The sequence below is a fragment of the Scleropages formosus genome, chromosome 2, assembly GCF_900964775.1.
Source record: "Scleropages formosus chromosome 2, fSclFor1.1, whole genome shotgun sequence".
Taxonomy (NCBI): Eukaryota; Metazoa; Chordata; class Actinopteri; order Osteoglossiformes; family Osteoglossidae; genus Scleropages; species Scleropages formosus.
This window is the reverse complement of record NC_041807.1, coordinates 3,348,313-3,370,972: the sequence shown is the minus strand read 5'-3', so window position 1 is coordinate 3,370,972 and position 22,660 is coordinate 3,348,313. Positions and strand designations below refer to the sequence as shown.

Sequence of the window (22,660 nt, the reverse complement as noted above, 5' to 3'; positions counted from 1 at the left end):
CTAGCAGAGCTATCACAGCTCAAAGAAATATAAATTTAAACTAAGACGGTCATTCTCCAGTTCCTTTTCACACCTGATTTTTTTTTTTTTTTCTCCATCTGTGGACACGAGGCTTGTTGAGACATGTTTTGTGCTAAATATTCATATATGCATTGGATATACACAAATCACAGTCAGACAATCTGATTTTATATGCACAGTGCCTGATCAACATCGGGGTTAGGGACCCAACCACACGTGTCAACCAACTGCACAATTAAGTTAAATATCCCGTCATTTGAGGTTCTAGGACTGGTGCAGTTTTAGTTGGGAAATAGTTATTTTGGCATAACTTTGTTGAAATCATGCATTGCACATCAAATACAGCAAGAATTTCAAACTGAAAACCCACCTGACTTACATTTTCAGTACTAGTCCCACGTTTTTTAACCATAATATTCAACAGATTGAAGGAGGACCGGAGTCATCGTGTTGTGGAGCTGTCGATGTGGATGTGGTTGCTGCTCCTGTTTGTTTTTCTTCTGTGTTTGTTTCAGTATTTGTTTTATGTTCTTAATAAAACCCTCTGCAAGGCCACCAAATACTGCCTCAATTCTAGAACCCGGCACAGTTCGGATTCTACAATATTTTAAAATATTGTATGATTTGTATTATGCAAAATATGCACAATACACTTTATCGGAAAATATAAATATTACAGCATACGTGTGTATTTATTTAATAATTAATGTCTCTCTATTTTATTTTCCCCATCAAAAATACAGAGAAATAGAATGCTTTCTGTAGTTAATGCTCGATATACATTATAATGTATGGTTTAGACCTGTGTTTCCAAATAATTCATGAATATTGATGCTCATTCCTTCTGTCTGTAAGAAATGCACATGCAGAAACTGCACCACAGGCAAATAATGTATGAGTGACAGAGAGAGTGTGTTTCACTGATGTATGGATGAGTGTTGTATCTAGCAGTGTAAGTCACCATGGTGAATAAGGTGTGTGGGCTCATAACACTACATAGAGTTTGTTGGAAGTCGCTTTGGACAAAAGCATCTGCGAAATAAATAAATGCAATATAATGTAAATATTATTGGTATGTTGTGCAGGTTTGGTCCAAGACATGAATTTTAAATATAATGCATTTATGAGTGTGATCCCTACAAAGAACATTTGTGAACATGGTCTAAAAATGGCACCGTCATAAAAGTGCACCATCCTGAAGCATGCATAGCATTAACCAGGCAATGAATGTTTATATTAAATCAGATTTTGCCACGTGTATTCATTATATATGACATACGATACACAATAATCGTATATTGATGACATAAATTAATATAAACATATTGCATTGCTGAACATCAATAAGTTATTAGCAGCTATATTTTCATTTCCAGAGTATCATTATGCAAGTAAATGCCGGATAATTTATGTAAACTGTATAAAGGCAGGTGTTAAGGGAAGATGTGCAAGTTTTAGTGCAGACTGTACGGCCGTCCAACCATGGTCCTGCACTGTGACCGGAGGTGTTCAGGAGATGCCTGACCTCTGCTGGTGTTCGGCAGGACGGAAGTGCCTCTGCGTTTCTAACTCAAGACGTGCTCACGCAAGCATTCTGGGTATAGAGCTTGTTCAATGGGGGAAACTGTGTGCTAAAGAAATGATCTGAACTCCTTCCATATGCAGTGCTCGGCCCTTGAATGACATCACAAAGGACTTCCAAAATGACAGGAAAATGGCTTTTGTGATCCCATCAGCTTCACACCAGGCATACTACAACCTGCTGTTCATCCTTTACTCCTGAGTATGAGTGCTGGAGGACAGGTGGGCTAGTTCCAAGATGGCAATTGCTAATGAAAAGCTTACAAAGATAAACTTTACATTTATTTATTTAGCAGACACTTTCTCCAAAGCAACTTCCAATGAGCTCTATGTAGTGTTCTGAGCCCACACACCTTATTCACCAAGGTGACTTACACTGCTTACCATGGGTCACTCATCCACATGTCAGTTAAACACACTCTATTACTCACACACTGTGGGTGAACCTGAATAGCTGTCTTTGGACTGTGGGAGGAAACCAGAGCACCCGGAGAAAACCCACACAGACACAGGGAGAACACGGACTGAGCAGGGATCAAACCCACGTACTCAGGCACTGTGAGACAGCGATGCTACTCGGTGTGCTATCCCCCTGCCCCGCTTCGATCATAAAATATACTTATTGAAGTCTTCCACAGACCACCTTCTAGGAAAACATGACTAGCGCTAAAGAAAAATCCACAACTAGACAGCACAAACTAAGAAATCACAGCAGTAGTCACTATGGTTTTATCAAGAGAAATGAAGGAAAAAAAAAAAAACAAGAACACACCACTGATGTAAACTGTTCCATTAACGAACAATGGTCACTCTTTTACAGTTCAAATAAGAAGAAATATGACAAGAATTTCTTTTGACACAGCATATATTTCAATTTAACATACATTCATAAGTAATATAGTCTTCTTCAGTGTATATGTTCTTTACCGATCTATGTTTTATTTAACATAATGGATAGCATTTACTATAGGAAGCTTGGCATTATGGTAGTTGTACATATTTGTCTTAAATAATTCAGTCATTCTGCCCCTCATCAATGGAATAGGGAATGCTGGAGGATTTGTTTTCGGTATGTGCGCCTGGAGAGGAAAAGTGCTAAAGTTAATGTGCACAACATCCGTGGTCCAACTGCCCCAAGCCAACCGGCAAGTAAACACCTCATCTGCAAAAAACATGGAAACAGCCCAGCAGAAGCGGCAGCATCAGTGTAGGTGAGCATCAAGGTGCACAAATGGATCAGCAGATGTGCCCGAGCCACTCGACGTTCACCTCGACACCCCTTTGTTTCTTTTCGGCTGGAACTGTTCGGTTACGAGCCGAAAACACAGTTTACAGTCCGCCGGGTTTCTTACCCTATAAGGAAGAGCCAGTTTACATTTTGAATAGTGTCGTTGTCGCGAGGAAGACAAGCAGGCCTCCATTTCCCATGGAGAATAGGAGATGTTCGGTACATTTCTTTAAAACCACGAGCAGCAAGTTGGGTTACAGGAACAAACTGTCATGTACACCTGAAATGCCTCTTTTGTCTTTCCAAGAAAACATAAATGTACACCTGGACTGCTACTGAATACTTTTTTGTTGTGTCTTCTCGAAAGTCTCTTGGATTTTTTTTTTTCTTTTTGTCCTCTCGTGTCCATCGATTTAGATCAGTCTTTAAAGCAGCATTGATAACGGAGGAGGAGGTACCTCTCGTGCGACTGCCCACCCCCCCAAACCCCTTCTGGTCCCACTTGTCCGCATCGCCTCCTGCCTCCACCACTCTCTGAGTCCAGCTTTTTGGAAGCAAAATTACCTCTGGGTTCTTTTCTAACATTACTCAAAATAAATTAAAAAAAAAAAAAAAAATGAAAAGCAAAAAAAAAAAAAAATAAAAAATTCAAAATTAAAAATAGGCACTAAAAACACAAATCCTTTTTGGGATTTTAAATTAAAAAATATATATCTTTTTTTGTCTTTGCATCCCATTATATATATTTCTTTCCAATTATCATGCGGAATCGCATTGACGGGACCGCCTTTCCCTTGTTGCGTGTGTTCATTTCCCGGTCCTGTGTTCATGCAGGGAGCAGCGGGGATCACCGGCACGTGTGCATTTCCACCATCTTGTGGCACTGCTTGCACTTGACGTAGCAACACCAGTGAAACTTGCAGCTGCACCTGTCCACCACCTCCACCTCTTCCGTGTGGAAACCGCGGCCACAGCACATGAGCTCGCAGCCATCGATGGCCTTGGACGTCTTGTTGCAGTAGCGGCCAGTCGTGCCCAGAACCCCACTCCGAGGGTCCTGGTCGCAGAAGTCCGGGCTTGGATCCAGATAGACCAGGTCCTCCTCTGTGTGGGGCTTGAATTGCGAGTTCTTGGGCACCAGCACCTTTGTGGTGCCGATCTTCCGCTGCTCCACTTCTGTGGCACCGTCAAACTTCTCTTTGATGATGTTGCCCACCTTGCGGAATGGGGGCATGGCCTTCCAGCACGTTTTCACCTCACAGGAGCCAGACACTCCATGGCACTTGCACTCCACCCGCATGTTGTTCAGAATTGCCTGGACACCAGGGAGAGAGTATGTTCAGCGTCTTTCCTCCTGGTCCTGCATCGGTGTTCTCAGCCGTAGTGCTGAGGGTGTGCCCAACCTATACTCCCTTTGACCACTTGGCACAAAGTCTGGGACCATGGATCACTACAGTCTCGTATACAAAAAAGTCCCAAGAAATGCATGACTCCGAGTCATCGTAACATGTCCTCGTTAATTTTACAAGACATCTTCTCTTTCATAGTCAAGTTACAATACCAAGTAATCGATATTCCTTGACTTGACACTTCCGTGCAATAGAAAATGAGGGTCCGCAGCTAAATACGTAACACAAGCTTCACTGCATTAATAAAAATGGCAGGCAGTTTATAATAAAACGGAAAGTGCTTCAAGTTAAAGTCCTCTATAAAAGAATTTAAAGAAAAATCACTGACAGTTTTATAGAAAACAATAAGCACTAAATATTTATTAGAAAGTATTCAGACAGTCCATAGTTTCCTACAGCAGCTACTCTTGACTGTGAGTTTAATTTTAAACCAATCAGTCCCAAAAATTATATAAACTACGTTCCTTCCAGTCATCCACTAGCTCTCAGTAAGTGAGATGATACAAACCGTGCAATGCGTTTATTATTAGGATACTGTACCTTCCTCCCTGCTTCGTTATTGTGGAGGTTCATTAGCGCTCTACTGGATGACGAGCCCTTGCCCCTCTCCCGTACGTCCACAAAGGACTGGGAGAACGCCACCCCATAGGCGATGTTATCCGAGCAGCCGGACCACTGGAACCCTGCAGGAGAAGAGGGCATGTTCAGGTAGACCACACAGTATAGAGGCTGTTTAAAACCATGCAGAGGCAACGTGGAACCAAATCCAACACAGAGGAAGTACAGACACAGTGTGGTGGTGTAGTGAGAGTAGAGGCCTACCCTCTGGACTGATCCCATGAACATTGCGATCACAGCCGCACTTCTCCAGCTCCCCGCTGCTGCAAGCCCGGGTCACGGCCAGTGCCACACTTGCAGAGGAGATGGCGTACACAAAAGCAGCCTCTCTGGTACCTAAAGAACAGGGGGGTGGTTAAAGAGCTGGGCTTAGTACCAGGAGGTTATAACCACAGGATCCTTTCACTGAATCCTTGAAATGTTCTGAGCATAAATCTGTTAAAATATCTGAACGTGTAAAAATTCCATGCTGTTTGATATTGTATGCAGTCATCTGTTAAGCAAAAAAAGTCATCTGCCAATAACATCAACCATTTTTACTACACAACAATGGGGAAAAGCAAAAATCAGTGGGTCATGGTTTATTAGATGATGTGCCGAGTTATCTTTCGTTCACGTTCTGCATAGGGAAGATGGGAAAGATGATGAACATTTGGTACAGGAAAGTGTTTCACTCTTCCGATGGCAATCCTATGTTGGGCCTCCAGAGGGTTGTTGCTCTTTGCCAGCCCCTTCTGATGTTACACTAAACTGCAGAATACATTCTCTTTAGACAGCCAAGTCAACGCTGAACCTTGGGCTATGCTTGAGCATCGTGAGGCAGGTGATAGCAGAATGACTACAGCTGCTGCTTTTGGGTCTGGAGGTTACTGGTTTGAATCTCACATGATGCTATAGTACCCTTGAGCGAGTTCCTTACCCTAAAATTGCTCCAGTAAGAATACCCAGTTATAAAGGGTAAGGAGTTGTAGAGAATTTACCATTGTAAGCTGCTCTGAGAATAACATCAGCTAAATGAATAAATGTAGATGAGAGCCCAACAAGGTCTGGTAATGAACTTGATCCTACTGAAACAAGCCGGACCCTCCACTATGTTGTTGACCCTTTCGGTTGCACTTCATCCGCAATTAAAAAAAAAAAAATGTCTCTGCTCTAAGTTTTCAGAAAAACTTTGACTCAGGAGTGGAAATACACCCACTGTGCTCAGCATCTGACAGTAGTATATATGAAAAAATGCCTCTTTTGGACTTTAGCAGATGCTAGATTTACCGTAATACAGTGTTACCCTTTAGCCTGCTCTTTTCTGCAAAGCAACTTAATGTGTTAAGCATCTAACAGTTATTTACCCATTTATGCAGCTAGGAAATTTTTATTGGAGTGAGTATTTTGCTCAAGAGTACTACAGCACACACATAACACATGCAAGTGCTTGACCCAGCGAGCCGGAACCCACGCCAGGACGCAAGGCTGAGGGGATGCGCCCCGGACAGGTTGCCGGGACGCCAGTCTCCTGAAAGGCACTCCAAGCGGGGCTCGAACCCTAGACCCGCCACACAGTGAGCCTTGGCTAAACCCACCACGCCAGCATGCCCCCTGGGTGCTACAGCAATAGGTGAGATTTAAACATGTAACCTTCAGAGTCAAAGGAAGCAACTCTAACCGCTACAGTACTTGCTGTCCCCGATACTTGCTCACTTCCTCTTCCTGGTTCCAGCTGTAGCGTGGTACAGTACCATTCCACTACTTATTTGGTAAAGGGTGCCACACTGCCCAGGAGGACCCTCTCACCTTGGGCAACCACTTTGCCGAAGATGGGCAGAGTATCCACAGTGGAGCAGTTCCAGCGGCGGTTGCGGAATTGGTACTGGCACTCATCGATGGCCAGCTGGGCCCCACGTCGCACAGCATCCATCACCTCTACGTTGCGCTTGCAGATCTGCACCTGCTTCTGCACCAGACCCTTCAGCCTCTCGCACGTCTCCTCCTCCGAAATGCTGCCCACCGACGACAGCTTGGCCAGGAACCTGTAGGGGGACACACGAGGTCAAGGGCGGAAAATTGAGCTTTGGAAGAACCCACGCACAATCCACTCACCCAGCCAAGGTGCAGATTCATGTGACTTTATTACAGCTGGCATAACCTCTGAATAACAGTAGTTAAATGTTATTTTATGTACAGAAATGCCAGTAAAAATATCACGGGTTTAACGCAGATTCTGTTTGCTGACAACATATTCCAGAGGCTGTCAAGTATACATGACACCGTAGTAAAAATGAACACTACAGTTAATTCCTCGCCAGTACAATTTTATTAACCTTTCTGTAAAAGGGAGAATTGTTAATCGGGTTGAAATGGAAAACAAATAGTCCGAGACAGAGAGAAACAAAGCCAAAACGGTCTGTAATCAAGTGATTACAATGCCTCCCGTTGCCAAATAGCTCTTATCGTATTTTATCAGCCCACCAGTACAGGGACTCGCGGGAACTGTGCGACCGCTCGAGTGTTTGCTTTGGCCAACGGTGAGCCAGAAACCTCACCGATCCACAGAAAGTTGGTGGGGGGCCGCGTGTTAGAATCGTGCTTGGTGTATTTTACATAGGCTTTCGGGATACTCACGTGTACTCAAACATTTACATAAACCGAGACGTGCTCGGTTAGCTATGCATTGAATTTCTGCGCGGGGGGTCCGGTGTGCGAGTTACACCGAACGCCGTTCACGGGGAAATGAAAACAGGGGGCAAGTCGTGGATGATGGATTTCTGAACCTCTGCCTCACAGGGAGCGGAGAGCGTCGACTAGATACGGAGCAGCCGAACTCGGCTGACGCTCTCGCCTCCAGGGCAGGGGTCAGTTCCTCTCTCCCAGCACCACAGCCACTTTACGGCACCTTATAAAAATAGACAGTTTGAAGCGCTCGTCAGGGACTGGATGCTGGCCCCGCTTGGGTTCGTCAGTCTCACGCATGGAGGGTTCATAGACCCTGTTGCTCATACACACACACACACCATCTGAAACCACTCGTCCCATACAGGGTTGCAGGGAGCCGGAGCCTAACCTGGCAACACAGGGCGAAAGGCTGGAGGGAGAGGGGACACAGCCAGGACGGGACGCCAATCCATCGCAATGCACCCACTGGAGAGCAGGACCCGGTCTAACCCACTACGCCACCCCCCTCCCCTTTGAATATGAGATCGATATGGCGGACTGGCAAAATCACTCACTCCTGGGAAGTGTCCCTGTGGTTTCACTCTCACTTTCACTGCTGCTCAGAATACTGTTTTGTCCAGAGCGACAGAATTTAAACTCGTTTGCACATTGATCTAATTTTCCTGAATCGGCAACCAGATATTTTTATTGTTATCAAAAACTGTGTCTTAAGAGGACTCCGATCTCTGTGAGTGTAGCTGAAAATTCACTGATGCATACATGTACATATAAACACACGGTCTGAAACTGCTTGTCCCGAGCGGAGTCACGGTGAACCAGAGCCTAACCCGGTAGCACAGGGCTGGAGGGGACACACCCAGGACGGGACGCCAGTCTGCCACAGGGCACCCCAAGCAGGGGTCGAACCCCAGACCCACCCCACAGCAGGCCCTGACCAAACCTGCTGTGCCACCGCACCCCTCTGCTCTAGACCAGCTGAAATAAAAATATTGCAAGGAAAACTGCGATTGCATTTAACTAGGCATCAGCATTTGGAAGACCAATAAAAATCCATGGCGGAATCCTAAGTAGAGTGTCATGGTGAAAGACCTTTAGGAAAAACCGGTTCAACCCGACATGAGGCTCTTGGTCAAAAAATGAAGCTACCCAATGCCCTAAGCAGCCCCTCTCCATTGCTGACAGGACCACATTAAGCGCCGTGGGGAAGAAACCTCTTCTTAAGAGTGTGGCCTGGATAATTCACACACCTCTGGGTACCCTTTATCCCACCTTCTGGGTCATCGCTCCACTTCCTGACCCTCACAGCCTTAGGTCATCCCACTCGGCCTTGTCCGCCTCATCAAATGCCGGGGGTCGATGCCGCTTCCTCCCACGGAGGCCGGCCGAGCTCCGCAAAAGCCCCGCTTCATGCTTTGTAGTAACCCAGGCTTGTTCTCCCTCGTCAGTGGGTTATACCGTTCGAAAGTTACAATTACAAATTTATATTACAGAATGCAGTGCTTGGATTACATTCGTACGTAATCATCCGGTGGACTGATTTTTAATCTGAAAACAAATACGGTAATTGTAAACAGTGAACCGGTCAAGTAAAGCTTGATATTCTTACGTCCTCCGATTTCGTAAACGTTTCGATCGCACGTTCTTGCCTAGCTACGTTCACCTCTAGATACGTGTGTTGTGAACCGTACTCAAGGGTTAAGTAAAAACGTCCCTCTTGGAATTTTTTACTTTAAATATATGTGAGAAAACGGTATTGTGCAACAAACTGAAAATACAGTCAGGTTTTAACAAGAATGTTAAAATCGTCGAGGAGTCGCTTAAATGCGGCAGATGAAATAAAGACGAAAAGCAGGAGCTGGTTTAAGAGACGCAAACGCTTTCCCCGCATGAAGCCCCAGGCAGCTGAGCGCTGCGGACGCACCAGGGCACAAAGCACATTAAGGAGATCCGTTTGGCTTTCTGCGGCTCTCGTGGCTCTGGAGGCACAAACGAAGGCCGAAGCACCAGTTTCGGACGCAGACGTGGTAATGTTTTCCAGATGCTCGGGCAAACCAAACAAACACAATTACGCTGTAAAAAAGGTCGCGACCGCATTGCCTTTGTACGTCTGCAGCGCCGCCACAATGCTGAAACGCACCATGCCAGGGAGATGCGTGCGCACTGTCACATTAGTTTCGGTAACGTCACACCTCTCCTAAACTCAGGAAAACAGAGTCGGTTCATCACTGCCTAAGTCAGGGTGTAATTAGCTCTGAAAGTGACCATATAACCTCCCCTCCCTTACAGATGTAACACATGGCAAACCGCTTGTCCCAAGTGGGGTCGCGGCAAACCGGAGCCTAATCTGGCAAAACAGGGCACAAGGCTGGAGGGGGAGGGGACACACCCAGGATGGGACGCCAGTCCATTGCAAGGCACCCCAAGCAGGACTCGAACCCCAGACCGAGTCAAACCCGCTGCGCCACTGCACCCCATATGGCGAAGACAGTTCTAAACAGGAAACCTTTACAGTAGATACTGAAACATCTTGGCGGGAACGTTCCTGGAATACGTAACACAAGCAGCCATCTGAAAGTCATTATAAACGGCATCGCGACAGTTTCGATATGACCCTGTTCAGACTTCGGAATGTCATTTTTTTTCACGACATTGTCCACACATTGTCAGGAGGTCAACGGCACCACAACGATGTCGTCCCTTCGCTGGGAATTGATTGAGACGGAAACGCGATCGTGCGGGAGCTACTCGTGCAGACGTGTCGTTACAAAACCGAATCAGCAACTACGGAGACATCGTTTTTTTTTTTCCTGGAGACGCAGGCATCCAGGCCTCCGTCCTCGGCGACTGACGTTTGTTTCTGAAACGCAGAAGAGAAACAAGCAGCGGTACTTGAACACGACCAAGTAGACCGTTGCGCTTTTTCCACCACTGCCCCTAACTGGCATTCCAGCTCTCGCAACCTGAAATCCTCATCCTCCCCAGCCGCAGGTTTTATTTCGGTCCTCAGGAGCCAGCGGAAAGGTGCCTAAAATAAAGCAGCGCACCGTTTGATGTGGCAAAGGTGAGACTGCTTTAGCTCGGAGCCAAAGCCCACCCCCCCCCCCCCGGCCTTCGAGGATTTCAAAGTCGAGACGGGGAGTGATTCCATCGCTGCCTGATCCCCTGTAGTCGAGAGGCACGCTAATGCAGCCTCATACCCCCGCTGTCGGCTGCAGGGGCCAGACGGCTACAGAGAACATCTCGCGAGCAGCTGAGGCGTCACCGAGACAAAAATAGCCCAAAGAAGATAACTGACATGACACTGATTTGGGAGCAATTAAAGCTTTGTTTGTGAAAGGCTAATTAAATCCTAACCGTTTCATGTAATCGTCGGTTATATTTCCAGAGGGTCGGAAATAGAAAGGAAACTGCGGAGGGATGAACACCAGATGTTCCAAAATGTGGAAATGAGTGTGGCGAAAAGGAAAAATTTAAATGCTCGGTTTTTCACTGCGAGGCGTTTTTTTGTCCTTAGTGTCACAAGTGGTGTCTCCGGCCAGTGTTTGTGTTACCTTGGAGACACCGGGCACCAGAGAGATTGAACGGATTGAGGGAACAGTGCCGGCAGCAGAAACACCATGGGCTCGAATGTTTATGGAAGACAACCTGTGATACCCCTACATTTACATTTATTTATTTATTATTACTTCCAACAAACTCTATGTAGTGCTATCAGCCTACACACCTTATTCATCACGGTGACTTACACTGCTAGATACACTATTTACACTGAGTCACTCATCCATACATCAGTGGAACACACACACAATGGGTGAACCTGAACAGCAGTTCTTCGGACTGTGGGAGGAAACCAGAGCACCCGGAAGAAACCCAGACAGACACAGCAAGAACTTTTAAACTCCGCACAGACTGAGCAGGGATCAAACCCACACCCTCTCGCACCACCCAGGTGCTGTGAGACAGCAGGGCTACTCGCTGTGCCGCCGCGCTGCCCGGTCAGTTAACTACCCCAGCTACTCCTAACTATTACGTGAACAAGCTAGAAGCAAAACGCCTGTTAATATTGCATGTTAATAATTATGCACAGGAGACGGCCCCCAGCAGATCAAGACCCTCCTCAGGGGCCGGCTGAAAAGACCGTGCTTTCTCTACGGGTCTTTCCGGGCAGTGAAAAGGCCAGCGATGAGCGAAGTCGTGCTGTCCAGGAAAAACATGACAGGTAAACAGGCTGGGATAAATGCTGCACTTTGAGGGGTCACACATTCCAAATGATGTTTTCTGTCACAGAACCTAAGCTCCAATAAGTCAGTGTTTATGAAACTATTTTGGGAATTTTTTTTTTTTTTCATTTTTCGGCGGTCTGTTTGCAAGCCCCCACCTCTCCTCCGTGGTATATATGGAAATGTATTAGTCCTCGTCCGTCTCTAGCCTGCTGCTTGAATTCAGATATTTAAGCTCTTATTCTGTTTTCTGAAAGTTCTGGCGAACGCTGCGTTTTAACACGACGCATGCTTCTTGAGATTTTCTCAGAAATAGAGCGGGTGTCATCTGTTCAGCGACAAAATTGACCAATAACACTTAAAGTACACTGAGCAAAGTACTGGGTACTTGAACTGACTAGCTGAGGCCCCGAATGACCTTAGATCAGATTCAAACACTCTGGTTACTTGGTCAGAATCCAATAGTAGGACCAGATGGATGGTTTAATTAGAAAAAGAAATTATTTACAAACTCAGTGCAAGAGAAAAAGGTCGGATGGGACGATGACTAAAAAAATGACTAAAAATGACTAAAATATAATGGAAAAGCTCTAAATTTCAACAAAATGTGATGTCCCAAGTCACACTGGGGTATGACACCCAGATTTACTTTCCTTAATATAACAGGCTGTTTTCCACATTGTTTTAGTTGTCATTTAGCTCCTTTTTAATCCCTGTTTTCTTTCATTTTTGGAGCTTATCACAATACTTTTGCATCGCGGTGTTTAATGTGGATGCATGCAAAATCAAAACAGCTGCCGCATGTGACACGGCTGCCGCTCCCCCATCATGCATTCTGCATCCTGCCCTCCCTGGAGGAAAATCGTTTATTGCGTGAAAAGGCTCCAGGGAAGCGAGTGTGTAGCTCTACCTGTTCCTCTGACAGCCCGCTCACCCCGACTTTACCCTTCAAGTGAGTGAGCCGTTGGATTTATTGCTCTGACAGCACCGCTAAATCAGATATGGAAACGAGAAAACAATCCAGACATGCAGTAATAATTTCAGAATGCAAAAGGTGCTTTGTGGGGTTAAAGTGTCTGAAAATATTTCATGACAATCCAAACCACAAGTGTAAACTCAAATTTGTCACCAGCCCCGTGAAGTGACTGGGAAACGCAATGAAAATGGCTCGCGGGGCCCGACTGGCAGGCAGATTAGTCTCGGAGGACACGGTTTCAGCTGCTGCTGCATTGTTCTTTCAGCGAAGCAGCCAGGGACTCCGTGGCAAAAGAGAGATTCAAGTGCGGAGCTCAGTTTTTATACTGGTGTTCACAGCCCTAAAAATGGATGTATGCTTGAGCCCGCAGCCCCCCTATCGCTGGCTGAGCCATGGGAAGTCAGGGTGTGGGTCTCGGCGAAACTGCCACAAAGTGCACATTCAGAAGAGAACGTATCCCAGAATATAACCCAGATCACTAAATCACAGTAAATCACTAGCGTGACTTATTTGTGTCCCCGCACATATAAAGTGCCCTCCTTACCAATTAAAAAAAACACATTTATAAGGGCCATCTGGTAGGGTAAATCCTCCCTACTACTGTAGTACCCTTGAGCAAAGCTCCCGTCCTGAATTTCTCCAGTAAAAATTAACCAGCTGTATCAATTAATAAATAATAATTGTAGGTGGCTTGAAAGAGTAAGTTGCTTTGGCAAAAAAACACGATTTAAATCTATAAATATATTTACGAATTTAGAAAAAAATAATTTATACTAATTTTAATTAGTTAAAATAATTTTACTTCTCGCATTTACCATTTTATATAGTATATGTATGGAATTATAAGCGCTATTGGAGAATATAAGCAGAATATACTTTTGATCTCTGCTAATAGCGTCTTCTTTCCAGTTTTAATGTCAGTTCTTGTGTTACGTTGCACAAACTCCGAAACTGTAAGCCTTCCACCTGGCAGCATTAGCAGGACAGCGGTAAATTGTGGGACTGCAGCCAGCGTCACATTCATGAGGGCCTACAGAGACTGGGCTCTCCCCGAGGAGCATCACCTCTGCCCTCACAAGTAAAGTCACAGCCCTCCTGTAGAGGGCACCCTTTTCTCAGTTTCCCCTCCACAAACAAGCCTGAACCCCAGTCCAAACACATCGCAGGCAAGTTCACATTTATTCGTTTAGCTGATGCTTTTCTCCAAAGCGACATACAGTATTAAGGTCATAGTTATTTACGCATTTATACAGCTGGGTAATTTTACTGGAGCAATTCAGGGTAAGGATGTTGCTCGAGGGTACCGCAGCCAGAGGTGGGGATCACACCTCCGACTTTTGGATCCGAAGGCAGTAGTTCTAACCACTATGCTACCGGCTGTCCCTAAAGTCCTAAAAAACTGCAGGACAAAAAAAAAGAAAAAAAAAAAACTATTTGCTGCAACCAGCATCAATAACTGTAACCAAAATATTCGAGTTTATTATTAATAAATACTACTGTTGCTACTTAATTTTGAAAGATAGAGCTAAATGTGTAGGCTGTCATTACAATTTCTGTGATAATTACCATGATATTTGGAAGAATATGCGGGGAGGTGAGCTGTACCGCACCGTAATAATTTTTAAAAAAAGACGTTGTTCACATCCCTGGATACAAGGGTGCAGGTCAGCATGAGGGTGGTGTGCCCACCGGAGGCAGATCCCCGTGGGGAATGAGGCAGGCAAGTCGGTCGGCACCCTGTATGACCTGGTACTCCTCTCTCCCAGGGTGCCCCTGATCAGGGGGAGGATGGTTAAGAGCTGGGAGATGAGCTCCAGCTGGAGCAGGGGCAGGCGGATGGGGGTAGTGGTGCTGGTGCTCGGGGGGGGAATTCGCATGGGGCCGGCAGAAGAAACTGCCCCCTCCACTTGCATGCGCCCAAAACTAACCACTGGCTCAGCCTCTCCAAACAAAACCATAAATATTTACCCCAACGTCAATGTGCACCGGCCGCCTCGAGCCAAGAACCGCCAGAAGAAGCCCTCAAGTGGAAAGTTACATCAATTGTTGAAATTGTTTTACGATAAACCCAGCTGAGTAGATTATGTTCATTATTAAACTTGATGCCTTTTTAAACATAACAGCGTGTAAAATGTGTAAACCACTAAGAAATGTGCAGTAAAAAAGAACACATGCCTTATAAATTTGCTCTCTTTTTTTTTTCCATTTTAACATTCTGCATATTGCGTTTCCTTCTGATTTCGTGTAACAACGCATTTTACATCCGTTACATTATGCTCAAAATCGCCATTAAACTTGTTGACTTTCAAAAGCCAAACAACCTCACAGATTCCAAGAAAACAAAGGATTGAATGAAACGATACTAAATATTGCAGATTTCCCATTCATTGTGTTCCTCTTATGAAGGGAGGAGTCCTCTACTGAACCCAGAATAAATTACTCTCAATAATGCCATATACATAAAACCCCAGAAAAACAAGCAAAAAGAAACTAAATGCATCACAGATAAATCATATATCATACGTAACATCGGAAGCAAAAGTATTCACGGTGAACAATAATTTTTACTGGAGACATCTCTAGTTCCTTCAGACTACATGTTATTGATTTCCACCTTACAGGTTATCGTTTAACCTGAACTACAAGACCTAAAGCAGCACCGAGCGAAGAGTTAAAAGTCGCCAAGTCGCGGTGCAATCTCGGATCACATGTGCAGCGTATGTTAAATTTTGATGACTGTATATTTTACTGGAGGAAAAGAAATTACGAACCCGAACCATGAATTAACATCCTTCAAGTTGATCGCGAGCGTCAGTGGAAGGCTCTCGGTGAGAACAGACCTAATGTTAACTCGAAACAACTGGGATATATGACATGTAACAGGGAATATTTTCAGATGTCCCCATTAAAGTACCGCACATGCTTGACCGGGTGCATAATACGCCCCCGAGATCCCTGTCAGACTGGAGGAGAGACTGCGGGGCAAACAGAAAGCGAGGGGCGGGACATCCACTGGCAAGGATGTCTAGGAGGCAGGCAGCCCGCCTGTATTTTTAGAGGGAAATTAATTTAAGCTAAGCAGGCACCAGGCAGCACGTAAAAATAATGCGGAGAGTGGAAAAGCGGCAGTAAAAGGCTATAAAATTACCGTCCTGCTTGTGTTTCAGCTCAAGCAGCCCACCCCCCAGGCCCGGACCCCCAGGGACAGCCTAGATAGTTTCGGCGGGTTTGGCGGGACTGCGTGCTAACGCCCCCGTGCACTGCTCTTGAGGAACGGGGATGACGGACCTGACGTAGGAGGTTGGGGGTTACCGTGCATCCTGGTGGTGGTGGGGAGTTGTAAATGTGCAAGGCAACAAGTCCCTCCAGGGAACACAGTCATAGAAGCCTAGACTTTACTCCCTTTCCACCCTGTTATTCCTGCCTAGTACTAAAGTTAGCTCTATAAAATCCTTGTTAGACCAAATTAGACAGAAATGCTGTTACAGCTACCAGGACCCCCCCAGGACGGTCGGACGAAAGACTGACGGTATGTGACAGCATGACATGACATCTTCATCGGGCTGTTATTTCAGTAAGAGTGATCCACAGAGCATCAGGCCACCTCTCTGGATTATTTATTCATTGTGAACAACAGCTCTCCCTACACACTCTTTCACCTTTTCATCTTCAAGTGTGGTATTTGCAGAATTATTTTCTGGTGGAATAAAGTATCAGTCTCTCTAGCTGTGTTTAACAACACTATATCATGCTAAGGGTTGTTGGCGTCCCTTCCCAAACCGAACGGATCCCACCGGTTCACCGACAAAGGTCAGTGTCTTCAGAGTAAGTTCAGTCCATTAATAGTAGGGTCCGGTGCCGACGGCGTCGGGTGATATCTTTGCTTGTGCCAATTTCCGATAGAACCCTGGTAGCCATGGTATAATTAAATGTCTGATGAAGCTTCCCATTCATTCATGAACTGACCGCGAGATGTGCGTTACACAAGCCAAGCTCATACAGGCCTTTTCTTGAGTGACAATTAAATAGCTGCATTATTTCAGTATTATCTTCACAAGTGTGCAGTTTCATTGAAGGGACAGTATAAACATTATGGTAATACATAATCTTTTTACAGCGACAAGGCGACAGCCTGAGATCTATTCAAACCATGCAATACTTCAATGAATTTGGACAGCACGCTCAGCACTAGAATTGCGAAAAAACTAAATGAAAAGGCACTACCAAGCACTGGCGGTTGCAATCTGGTCTATCAATAGAGGAAAAGTAGATTCAGTTCTTCTTGCAAAAATGTTTTTCTCCCATGACCATGGGTCCAGCTCAGAAAAACTGAATCTTAAACTAAATCAAAGTTCGTCCTATCATTTCACAAAGTGCTCCTGTTTTGTTTCGGTATCTATCGCTGCTATTTGAATTTCATTTTTGTGGAGTACTAAATAAGCTAATGGCTTATAGGCATGAGCATAATGTTAAATACAAGCTGCTATAAACCAGTGTCACCATTCAAACTGGCAACTGTACACTAATAAATCTGAGTTCATAACTGTACGTTATTTCACGTTATCATGCAGCAGCAAATCAATACCATCCAATACGGCTGTGATGGCCTCCTCCTTTCCAAAATTTTTGATTATTGGTTTTATTGGGTTTTTTTATTGGTTTTATTAACAGGGTCACAACAGGATACAGGTAGAGCGAATACACTGAGAATTTAAACACATCCACATAATATGTCCGCACAATAGAGCGAGGACTCAGGGTCAAAAGGTTAGAGTTTATCACAGGTATGATCACATAGCACTTTCTAGTAATGTCCAGAAGGGTGTCCACAAATTCCTTAATTCATTCGAGCTGTCATGCAAATCGAATATTAATTTTCAAGTACTATTCTAAAACTCTAGTACTTAAAGGGATACTAAGCCGTATCTAAAACATTTATGGAAAAATTACGCATTTTAAATAGGTTGCGCAACTCTCTCCCTTTAAACAAATAAACCGGTATTTATGAAACACCTACAACTGCCTGAATGTGAGTTTTAAACAAAGCCTCAATAAATACCAAACTAAATAAACAATCTGATTGTTCATCATAATGGGGGACTGACATTTCATCTCGATTTTAACAGCTGTCAAACACCTTGCAAAATACCTTCCCTTTTCTTTGATCAACAGAGACATCAAAGACAGCTGTGCTCCAAAATTGAGACCAATCTGTAGGTGTCGCAGAACCTGTCTGTCCAGGGCAAAAAGCTAAATCAGGGTGGTGACTGACAAACACACAAACATCTCTTTGCAGTTCTGGATCCGGACAGGGGCAGGGATGTTGCCTGGTTACGAAAGGGAGTCAAGCAGCACAGTACATTTTAACTGCGCTGTATTTCTCTGCCCACTGCGCATACAAACGCAGGGCGTGTCACATGCATTGATCAGCACAGATTCACACCCATGAAGCAGCCTCATGAACCTCCCAAAAAAAAGGCCACCTGAAGTGAAATCAATTTTTGGGCATATTTCTTCCAACCCCCCGAATTAAACAAAAGTGTGAATCCACCTGTCGGCACGACATTTTTTTGCCTCTTGCTTTTTCATCCCTTAACCTGCTCTCATATACATGTTCCTCTACTTCTCATTAAAGGTCTGTAAAAGATGTGCGTTACCATTGCTTTTTACTTTCCTCTAAAAAAACCTCGTTTTTTCAATACCATAACTTTGTGAACAACCACAGTTGCTGAGGGTAACATGGAAATGTGAATTTATTGTTACTCACAGTGTATATACATTATAATAAGATATATAGATGCTTAAGTTGGAAGTATATACTTTAGGCAGAAACTACCATGCCGTTATACCATGTAAAAATAAATGCATATAAAATATATGTATATATATTACATCATATATATATATAGAGAGAGAAACAGAGGTACAGTCTTTACAGAGTAAGTCAGCAGCTAGAAGTCTCTGCTAATTGAGCCATTAGGCAGCCAGGTAAGTTTACATATCATGCGCTCCTTGTGTTGTTTGCAAACCACATTCACTGGCAGCCTTCCACAGTAAAACACGTTGGGTTTCTCGCCTACTCGCAACCTGTCATCTCTGCAAACCCTGCCGTCTAATCCACTTGGCACGGAACAGACATTACCTGAGAAAATAATGACACGGAGAACGAAATATTCAAAGTATTCTGTGCATATGCTGTTTGAGTTCTTAGCAATTGACAGCTGAATGAAAAATGATTACAGTGAAAAGAAATTTGATAAGTTGGGAAAACTGCAGCATAAATTTTACTTTGCTTCCTCCAAGGCACTAGATGTAAAGCACTCAGTGAAAGAGAGAGAGAAAACAATTTCTGCTTCAAGGCATTATTAAATCAGTGTATGAACAGGGCAAGAGAGTATACATTATCACCTATGTGTAATGAAAACTGGATTATTAAAACAATGCTGGGAATCCATTCAGTAGAAAACATTTTGATCAAATGAATGCAAAACATTTTGTTCTAAAATATATTTATCTTAGCCATCTGCAAAATTTCAGCATTTTCTGGGTCAAGGGCTTCCAGACACATAACATGCAGTCTCCGTAAAGAAATTAACAATCATCTTCAACTTTTTTTTTTTTAAATCACAGCCTGTTTATAAGAGGGATAAAAAGGTGGGCGGTCCAGACATCCAGTGTTAACTTTACTATTGCTATTCATGTACTTTTAAATATTGTGAATATTTCAGACTAAATGCAAGAGGCTGATTTCTATGTTATTTATGTTACTGGACAGAAGGCACCACTTTTCATATGCTAAAATCACTGTTAATAAATTCTTGTTTATATACCATGGCGAATAGATATGGAATCAAGACAGAAAAAAATGACAACAAATAGGATCCTGTCTTACTAGTGTACACCAGGCTTGATTCATTATCTGGTCTTGCAGGAGTGATAAATTATAGATGACACAAGAGGAAAATTGTTTTCATTCGCAGATTACTTGATAAAAATATAATTTACCCTGACAGAACTGAAAACTTTGGCACCTATAAATGGGTCTGTTGACAAGAGCTACAGTGAATGCCTGAAATCCAGGAATCACATATACAGGCTGGGAGACTGGTATTAGTTTATATATATTGGTGTATTATATATAATATTGGCGTACGTTTTATACATCGACCCCTGAACGAGACGGACACTTTATTATAAGCTTACATATAATACTGTATATGTATAATAAGTCTTTGTTCCGTTCAGGGGTCGATATATTAAAATACAATGCTATATATAACAAAAAAACAAGAAATAAAAAGAAAAAAATTATTTAGCATCCACATCCTGAAATATTTATCCCTCTAAATTAGGCGATTCAGGCTACTTTTGCTTTTTTTTTTTAAATTTAAATTCTGACACCTTTTTTAATATATAGTCTAGAATGAAAAAAACCAGATGCACATGTGCGCCTGAAAAGTTTTTCACGCGTATCTCTCATGAAGAAATAGAAATAAAGAAGATTTATTTCTCATTGTCACTTACGAGCAATTAGTACTCAGTGACTGTGGGTAGGCTGTGTATTATTATTATTATTATTATTATTATTATTATTATTATTATTATTATTTCCCACAGCACTGACGCGTAATTTCGTCGTTTTTTCCGAGTGCTTAATTTTGTTGCACGACTATGAATTGAAAAGTATTCGTGAAACACACAGCCCGCCTCGCGAAGAACCCCACCCGTCCCGTGCGGTACGAAGCGAGTCGCACACAAAAGCCCGGGTGCGGAACGCAAGCGCTGCGCTCCGTCTTCTCATTCGAACCCGACTTCGGGCGCTGCCCCCTCCCCCGCCCCCCCCCGGTCCCTGCCTCATCTGCACCGATCTCACGAGCATTCTATCGGAGAGAAGGAAAGGGAAAGGGAGCAGGTTGCCGGGCTGTTTTCCTGCTCACACACACACACAGAGGGTAAGAGCTCCACTGCGGATTTACCCTGTCACAATAATCATATTTTACGCACCGGCTGAGAGGTGCTTTTCTCCGGCGCGCAGCGTGTCCGCACACGTCTGCGGCTTTGCTGCTGTCACCACGCCTTGACAGTCATAAAAAAAAAACATACTAAACCCCCCTTTTCAAAACACACGACAGTTACCTTTGACTGTGATTGAAAGTCCCCGTATTTATGCACGAAATGAATCAATTAGGTGCTGTGATTGATTTCTGCGACCTACTGAAACACGAAACGCACCTTTTTTTCTTTTTTTTTTTGGGACGCGACACACGAAACGCGGTGATAATTAGATGACGTGACATAATTGGGCTACCTGTCAGAAAGCCCATTAGTCACACGGGAGCCAGGTGAATGCGGAACAGCTCGAAGCCCACACCACACACACACACACACACACACCTCCTCGCTTTGTCTGCTGCGTCCCTCCAAGAGACAACTGACAAAACAGAGCACTGCATTGCATATGTGGGTAAAAGTGAAAATAAATACGCAAGTTGAGCAACTTTTTCCCCCCTTCTCCAAAATATGCAACCCTAACCCTGCAAAGCGAGCTCAACAGGCAGGCAGGCACATGTGTGTGTGAGCGGAGGGTCCGACTTCCTCCTCCACGCGACACACACACATACCGACAGCAGAGAGAGAGGAGCGCTTCGCTCCACAGACATTTAAATTACCTACGTTTTCCACAACTTGGGACAGAGAGCGCACCGATTTGGATGTTTGCAGTTTGCAATTCGATGCATCACAAAAAAAAAAAAAAAAAAAAAAAAAAAAAAGCGCAATTGAATGTTGAGTGCTCAGCACTGATTTCTCAACGCGGGCCTACTGTCATCATGCACGTGAATGAATCGATGAGTGAAACAAGTCATTTGTAAAGGATTACTGTGTGAATGTGCTCGTACACTTACAGCCAGTTGCTGGCATTCGCAGAGAAGAGGGCCAGAATGAGCATCAGCAGTGACCTTAACAAGTACTCCGATGTCATCTTGAAGTCGCACAAAACAAAAAAAAAAAAAAGGAAAGAAAGCGCGAGCTCCAGTCTCCACAGGAGCGAGCAGATCCACCACACGCTGTCAGAGTTCTGATCTGGTTCTGCTGCGCCGCTTCTGAATTTTCACACAGTGTTCTCTCAATCTCTGCGGCAGCGACGAGCCGCGCTCCCGGGTGCGAGGACGCGGTGCAAGATCTCAGCGGGCCCCCTGGAGACGCGACGGATCCATGAGAGGACCGACGACGTCCACTTGGAGAGAGCGCGCGCGCGCGCGCGCGCGCCTCGCTCGGCCGCGTCTGTCTGCGAGCGGCGCTCGGAACGGGCGACGCTCGTGCACGCGCTCACCGACACATCGCAGTGCACGGACTCCTCTAGCGCTCCCTCCGCACCACCCTCCTCCAGCTGAGCTGCAGGCGGCTGGAAATGGACGCTCGACTGCGACTTTTAAAATCCACTTTTCCTGCGCCTCGAAAGCGACGTGGTCGCGCCTCCCATTCCTGCTTCGCCTTAAGTCGTGCGCCGGCCGAGCGATTCCAGCGGTGCCCGCACGGCACGGCACGGCACGGCACGGCACGGGTAGGAAACGCACTGATGGCCACTGCTGCTCCGGCAAGATGCCCCTGTGAGCGCGACGCGGGGCCGAGTGTCGAATTTAGTGCCTCCTGTGGGATTTAGGAGGGGCGGCGCGCAGTCCGAGGGAGGTTTTGATGTGTAAGTATGGAGATAAAGGCGGGTTTAGAGCTCCCTCTGAGAGCACGTTGTCGCGATGTGTGTGTGTGTGTCTTCGTTAAAACCGAGCGCGCTTGCGGCTTGGCTGAACTCATCAGGACAGGTCCCCCCAGCTGTCAGTATGAATAATGTGGACCCCCCTCATACACTTTTCCTACCCCCCCCCCCCCCCCTTCGGCTTCGCAGCAAATCCCGTAATTGCTTCGCGATCGCCGTTGCTCTGTG

At 44.9% G+C, this 22,660-nt stretch overlaps 1 protein-coding gene across 1 annotated transcript; it reads right to left on the bottom strand.

Moving 5' to 3' along the window:
* Nucleotides 1-3,501: 3,501 nt before the first annotated feature.
* On the bottom strand, nucleotides 3,502-22,459 carry wnt4 (wingless-type MMTV integration site family, member 4). The gene is made up of 5 exons (XM_018758551.2): nucleotides 21,624-22,459; nucleotides 6,646-6,881; nucleotides 5,062-5,193; nucleotides 4,780-4,922; nucleotides 3,502-4,145 (listed from the first exon to the last, which is right to left on the bottom strand). Exons 1-5 carry the CDS (start codon nucleotides 21,698-21,700, stop codon nucleotides 3,678-3,680), a joined length of 1,056 nt encoding a protein of 351 aa, XP_018614067.1. The 5' UTR covers nucleotides 21,701-22,459; the 3' UTR covers nucleotides 3,502-3,677.
* Nucleotides 22,460-22,660: the final 201 nt, after the last annotated feature.